The sequence below is a fragment of the Oncorhynchus mykiss genome, chromosome 26, assembly GCF_013265735.2.
Source record: "Oncorhynchus mykiss isolate Arlee chromosome 26, USDA_OmykA_1.1, whole genome shotgun sequence".
In the NCBI taxonomy this organism is placed as follows: Eukaryota; Metazoa; Chordata; class Actinopteri; order Salmoniformes; family Salmonidae; genus Oncorhynchus; species Oncorhynchus mykiss.
In genome coordinates this window covers 27344222-27351499 of record NC_048590.1, presented here as the reverse complement: position 1 = coordinate 27351499, position 7278 = coordinate 27344222, and the positions used below count along the sequence as shown (strand labels likewise).

At 47.2% G+C, this 7278-nt stretch overlaps 1 protein-coding gene across 1 annotated transcript; it reads left to right on the top strand.

The window, feature by feature from the left end:
* Positions 1-1850: 1850 nt before the first annotated feature.
* Positions 1851-7013, top strand: LOC118944565 (proline-rich receptor-like protein kinase PERK12). The gene is made up of 4 exons (XM_036964563.1): positions 1851-1861; positions 1952-2531; positions 2763-2819; positions 6801-7013. Exons 1-4 carry the CDS (start codon positions 1851-1853, stop codon positions 7011-7013), a joined length of 861 nt encoding a protein of 286 aa, XP_036820458.1.
* Positions 7014-7278: the final 265 nt, after the last annotated feature.

Sequence of the window (7278 nt, the reverse complement as noted above, 5' to 3'; positions counted from 1 at the left end):
TTAGTGTTAAGTACACTGGCTGCTTTTTAGTCAAACAGGAGAAAATCCCCTTGATTAGTTAATGATATTAATTATAATCCCTGATACACCAGGTATAATTGTGGAAATTCCCACCTGTATTTGCCACTCTCACATCCTCAATGGAATTCACTGTAATGAAGACATGCATATGTTTCATCTTCATCAGATAATTCATATAAAACTCAGAGTCATATCACACTAACAGTTCAGAGAGGAACTGTGAATAATAGCGTTGCATATGTTATCTCTTCTATTCTGGCTGAATGAAGAACTTTCCATTAACACCGGCTCAGCTCTGTAGCTGGGTAAGGACTTTTTTTTTAGAGTTAGGGCTGTTAAAAATATGCTAAACTTTTACATTTATTTTCTTTAAATTGATCTAGATATAAGATCAAACTGATGCCAAACTTTCCATTTCCCAGATCTAAAGGTCTGTGTTTTAAAGAGCTAGAATCCTATCCTATATATGTAGATTTCATTTTTCATTAGACTCTATAGTAGTGTAATACTAATTGTTCGTTGAGCATGGCAGGGCCAGCAGACTGACCTAATGTATCCATTTATCTGATCAAGTCAGAGACGTAGAAACTGTATCTTGAATAAGGTCACCATGCATGGAATCAAATAGGACCAATCAGTCTAGTTTTTACAATACCAAAGTTAAATATGAAATACACTAGAGAAACCTAGAAATGTACCACAGCTCATAAAATGGCTGGCGGCTCGTCTGTCTTTGTCTATCTCTCTGTATCTTTCCCTTGCCAACCCTCCATCTCTTTCTCTCCCTCCGTCTGCATTCAGTGGGGAGAGTCAGTTTTACTGTCACTACCTGTGAAATTGTATTCCAGGAAGATGGATCCTTTCTCTTGTATTCATGACATCCAGGGAAGCACAGTCCCCTCCAACACCCGTTTAATATGGATGCTGTTGGAGAAGGACACACACACACATACACAAACGTGCACAAACACGCACACTCACACGCTTGTGCATGCTGACACTCACATGCACTTTCACAAACACACACTCCTTTTTTGCCCCAAGACAATGCATGGCTGGTATTTTGCTCTAGCTGATGATGAAGAGCAGTAGTGACAGTGCTGCTTCCAGTAGACTGGTGCATTACAACACAGTGCTGCTTCCAGTAGACTGGTGCATTACAACACAATGCTGCTTCCAGTAGACTGGTGCATTACAACACAGTGCTGCTTCCAGTAGACTGGTGCATTACAACACAGTGCTGCTTCCAGTAGACTGGTGCATTACAACACAGTGCTGCTTCCAGTAGACTGGTGCATTACAACACAGTGCTGCTTCCAGTAGACTGGTGCATTACAACACAGTGCTGCTTCCAGTAGACTGGTGCATTACAACACAGTGCTGCTTCCAGTAGGCTGGTGCATTACAACACAGTGCTGCTTCCAGTAGACTGGTGCATTACAACACAATGCTGCTTCCAGTAGACTGGTGAATTACAACACAGTGCTGCTTCCAGTAGACTGGTGCATTACAACACAGTGCTGCTTCCAGTAGACTGGTGCATTACAACACAGTGCTGCTTTCAGTAGACTGGTGCATTACAACACAGTGCTGCCATGTTGTGTACATTCTGTGTCTCTCCTCATTGAGAACATGGAGGATTCTTTCTGCTGCAGCACAATTCTCAGAATTCACTGCTGTATTCATCCAATGTTTTCATTTACAGAGCTTTGTTACTGTAATAATCATCCAATGCTTTGGAAAGTTAACTTTTAGCAGTGTTGCACTGGTGTTTCCTATCTCCTCAGTGTTGTTGTGTGTGTAGACATCAATGGCTGTGCTGCAGAAGCATGTATGTCCAGTGAGTGTTGTAGTCAGCAGTGTTTGTCATGGATCCCCTCCCTCTAAAGGCTCTGAGGGGTACATATCTACAGCTACATGTGCTCTGCAGGTGGAGCCCACCTTCCCTGGGTCGGTCAGGGAGAAGCCAAGCAGAGTCATCTGGCCAGGGGAAGCCCACCTTCCCCGGGTCAGTCAGGGAGAAGCCAAGCAGAGTCATCTGGCCAGGGGAAGCCCACCTTCCCTGGGTCAGTCAGGGAGAAGCCAAGCAGAGTCATCTGGCCAGGGGAAGCCCACCTTCCCTGGGTCGGTCAGGGAGAAGCCAAGCAGAGTCATCTGGCCAGGGGAAGCCCACCTTCCCCGGGTCAGTCAGGGAGAAGCCAAGCAGAGTCATCTGGCCAGGGGAAGCCCACCTTCCCCGGGTCAGTCAGGGAGAAGCCAAGCAGAGTCATCTGGCCAGGGGAAGCCCACCTTCCCTGGGTCGGTCAGGGAGAAGCCAAGCAGAGTCATCTGGCCAGGGGAAGCCCACCTTCCCTGGGTCGGTCAGGGAGAAGCCAAGCAGAGTCATCTGGCCAGGTGAAGCCCACCTTCCCCGGGTCAGTCAGGGAGAAGCCAAGCAGAGTCATCTGGCCAGGGGAAGCCCACCTTCCCTGGGTCGGTCAGGGAGAAGCCAAGCAGAGTCATCTGGCCAGGTGAGAGAGTGAGTGTTCACCAGCCGTGTGTGTGTGTGTGTGTTTATTTGAACAGTGGAGGGGAGGGGGAGGGTGTGGTTAGGGGTCAGGGGGGCAGAAGAGACTCCCGGGTGAGAAGCTGGTAGGCAGCAGCTGAAATAAACTAGATGAATAAAACAACAGAGAGAGAGAGCAGGACAGGACTCAAAGGAACCAACAGACCCATTGCCCCCACCTCCTCTTCCCTCCCAGTCTCTCCACCGCTCCCCTAATATCAGCAAGAGATGGATCCCCACGAGTCCCGGAGAGGCATGTCTGTGTTTGATTTGGCCTATGTTTTCTCTCTCGCAGAGCACTCTTAGTTAAGCAAGACAACTGTCTGGATGAGGTGGGCAGGGCCTCACAGGTGCACCGGGTGCAGTGAGAGAAACAGTTCCCCCTCGTTAGGTATTCACCACCCTGCTTTGATCCTCTGGGTGTCACTCCCTAACACCCAGATACACCAGACATACAGGGAACCACTTCTAGTGCATGTGTACTCTTTTAGGAATTCTATATCCCTGTGAAAAAGCTCCTGAGCATTTGAATGTATCAACATAGCGTTCTCTGGGTGCTTTTTAGGTTGAGTTATATTGTAGGACTAAACATAGATGCCAGGCAGTAGCTAGCTGGTTCTTGTGCAGTTTCTACACCACTGCTCCTTTGTAAGGGGGAGGAGAGGAATCACAGCATCTCTGTTGAAATGGGGATTCTGTGTACAGGTTCAGAATAGGGGTTTTGTGTAATCCTATGTTAAATTCAGCATCAGATCTTTTTTGGGGTTGTGTAAAACCACCAGCATGTTTTCCTTGTCTTTGCTTTTTTCCTGCATGCCTCAAAAGTGATGATAGGGCATGGCTTTTCAGCTATCTCACCCCCAAGGCAAACATGTACAAGGCTGCTAGGTGGCATTACCTCTTCCTCTCCTAGAGACAGCTAACCCCCTCAAAGGATGCTGAAGTCTGGAGAGGGAATGCCTGTGAGCACGGAAAGGGGAGAGACGGAGGGAAGGAGGGAGGGAAGCAGGGGGAGAGAGGAGGAAGGAAAGAGAAGGGAGGGAATGCTTTTATTTCAGTCTCCCTGTTCTTTGTAGAACATTTAGCTTTGACCCTCCCTTGCTTACCCTGCTCCCCCCCACCCCAACACACAGTCCAACAGATCTGCAGGATATCACACTCACCAGCATTTTATGAGAGAGAGAGAGAGAGAGAGAGAGAGAGAGAGAGAGAGAGAGAGAGAGAGAGAGAGAGAGAGACTTTATATGTTGTAGCATATTTATGATGCAGTGAAAAAAAATCCTATCTGTTTGGATTTTTTTTTAAAAATATGGCATGAGGTACTATCTGAATATTTATTTTTTGTTCTGGTGAAATAGTCCAATTGTCTGCAGCACTGGTCAAGACTTTCCCCTGAGCTGAGGAGACTGGAGAGGACCCAGGGTAAGTTGTGGGCTGAGGAGACTGGAGAGGACCCAGGGTAAGTTGTGGGATGAGGAGACTGGAGACGACCCAGGGTAAGTTGTGGGATGAGGAGACTGGAGACGACCCAGGGTAAGTTAGGGGCTGAGGAGACTGGAGACAACCCAGGGTAAGTTGTGGGCTTTTTTTTTGTCTCTGCGCTGCTGATTACGATGCTGCTGATTGATTGGTTAGCGGCTGTGTATTACAACGGGCCACTCGTCACCAGGTTCCAGATGATGAGAGGACTGGAGTGAGTGAGAAAGTGAGAGAAAGAGCGAAACGGAGGAGGGAGGGGTTCAAATTAGAGGAGCACTGGCAGAGCTCACATCACCAGATCTCTCTAACTCTGCCTATCTCTGATTTCTCTCTGTTTGCTCTGCTGTTGTGTGTATATGCGCGTGTGGTTTTGTGTGTGGTCCTCGCTGCCCACTTGCCCGCCTTTCGTTAGCTTGGTGGCGCGTGCTGATGAGGTTTTTGGGAGGGAGGGGTTTGCTAATGAGGAGTGTGCCAGCCAGCTGCCTGCGAGGCGGCGGAGGGCCTTTTTTATGAATATGCAGATGAGGGGCGCGTGTGGAGGCAGAGGGGAGGGGGGCTGGGGGGTACGTGAGCGTGCCACAAGCAGCACTGTTTATATGCTCTCTATAGGGAGCCTGATCTTCAACAGATTGCTGGTGTTTGGTGTGATCTGGCCTCTGCGTTGTTGGGGTGCCTGCCTGCGTGCCTGCTTGCAGGGGGAGATGGAGAAGGAGGAGGGGAACAAGTGAGGGGAGGAGAAGAGGGAAATATAGATAGAGAGATAGTTAAAGAGCAGAGGGGGAAATGGAAGCCGCAGCTTCGGGGTTGTATTTTCCCTCCGTTGACAAGACATGATGATTGCTGCCTCCCTACTTCATTTGCATGTCAAAGCAATGCAGGCCACTGTTCAGATTAGTATGAGATGACATAATGATGTAATGAATTAGTGTAGCCGTTTAAGCGCTGCACTCCGCTCTGCAGTGGGATACAAGGATAGGGAGATAGAAGGTAAGGTAGAGGAAACAGCCAAGGAGGAGGAATAATTTCCTTTGTTAGGAGTTTCTTTTGACATTCTTCTTTAGTTTAAAAGGATGGATTGAATCGATAAAGTTGGTCATTTGAGATTAAATATTTGTTTAAGTGCAGAATTAAACATCAAACGTATACATTTGATTTTTAAGCACAAAACAAACATTTTCCTTCCCACATTTTCCATTTTTTTCGTACTCCATTTTGAATACCTAAATTACTATTGTTCTCTTAGGTCTGTGTTTAAACCTGTGTGTTTAAACCTGTGTTTCATGTCCATTCATCTGGACATGAATGATGTCCAGGAAATGTCCATGAATGGACATCCAAATGCCTTACCCCTTGGTCACGTTGCAAATGATGCAGCACGTTTAATGCCCATTTGCCAGGCCATCATTGCTAATAAGAATTTGTTCTTAATTGATTCACCTGGATAAATAAAGGTTAAATCAAAGAATAATGTAATTCTCCTCTATGGAGGTATTTGTGTAAGTATGCATGCCCATAGAGGGCACAAGGGCACGGCCCCCTAAATGTTTTATGTTTATATAGGTTCCTAATCTCCCAACCTCATAACTAGCTACCAAGAAGGCATTTCAGGCTGTCAGTCAAGTTAGAGTACCTTTTTACATAGAATTAGGCATAGTGACCTTTTTACATAGAATTAGGCATAGTGACCTTTTTACATAGAATTAGGCATAGTGACCTTTTTACATAGAATTAGGCATAGTGACCTTTTTACATAGAATTAGGCATAGTGATTATGGCTCTGGATTGCAGGAAAAAGCTTTCAGGTGTTTTATCTGAAATCCCACCTCCGGACCACCACCAGCCATCCTTACGTACTTTGGGCTTCCTCCGAGTATGTTTCTCTTTCCTCTCCTGCTGGGTTTGGTGTTTTTCCTCTGGTGAAGGTTAAAATCATGCAGAATATTTCCCAGTAGTAGATAATTCACCATAGGGAATATATAAGACAGGTTTACTCTCTGTGCCAAGTTTTAGAGAAAAACCTGAGGTAAGGTACATTTCAATTTCAATAATAATACTTGTTTTATTTATTATAAGACATATCTTAACTGTCCCTCTTAGGAGCAGGACTCTGTGTGGAATGGTGTCTATTCGAAGAGCTGTGCTAAGACCATCAGAAAGAAATGGAATCCGTTGTAATTCTCCCTCTGCTCGGGGAGAGGGGTTAGAGGGGCACAGAGCAGTGGTTTTTAGTTCTCTCTCTCTTTTTCTATCTCTCTCTTTCTAACACTATCCCCCTATGTCCCAGTCTATTCACACTTGTCTCTCACCCCCCCCCCCCCCCCTTTCTACCTCTCCCCATCCCACTGTTCCCCGTCCTCTCTCTATTACCACCCTATGCTAAGGCAGATGTCTCAGAGACTTCTGGTTCTATATAGTTGGGTTCTCTCTTTGACTGGTCCATGTCTGTGTCTGACCTCTATCCTCACACCACTGATGAGCTTTGCTTTATCATCTGCCGTCCATGTCCAAATCAACAGGTTTCCTCATAGAGGGCCCTTATATGACACTGTGTGTCTGTGTGTGTGTGTATTTGTGTTTGTGTGTGTATGGAGTATTTCATTGATTAGATGTGCCTCTGTGACAGGAGATAGGAGCAGGAGTGTGTCATACAGCTCTCCAACCCTCCAACCCTCCAGCCCTCCAACCCTCCAACCCTCCAGCCTTCCAGCCTTCCAACCCTCTAACCCTCCAACCCTCTAACCCTCTAACCCTCTAGCCCTCTAGCCCTCCAGCCCTCCAGCCCTCCAGCCCTCTAACCCTCCAGCCCACCCCTCCAATCCTCCAGCCCTCCAACCCTCCAGCCCTACAGCCCTCCAACCCTTCAGCCCTCCAACCCTCCAGCCCTCCAACCCTCCAGCCCTCCAACCCTCCAACCCTGCAGCCCTCCAACCCTCCAGCCCTCCAGTCCTCCAACCCTCAAGCCCTCTAACTCTCCAACCCACCAGCCCTTCTACCCTCCAGAGTCTCTCACACACTACACTACACTCTCAGCCACCAAAAACAAATGTCCAGCAGCTCGTCTGATGGGGGACAGTGACAGGCTTGTTGTGGAGATGGATAGGTCCCCCGTCTCTCAAATCTCAGTTTTATTTACTTTCTCCTACTCCTCTCCTCTGTCTCTCGTCTGTCTATTGATCAGATGTATAATACTGATACAGTTTGTCCTCACTCAGTGGATGCCTCCTCCAGTTGGT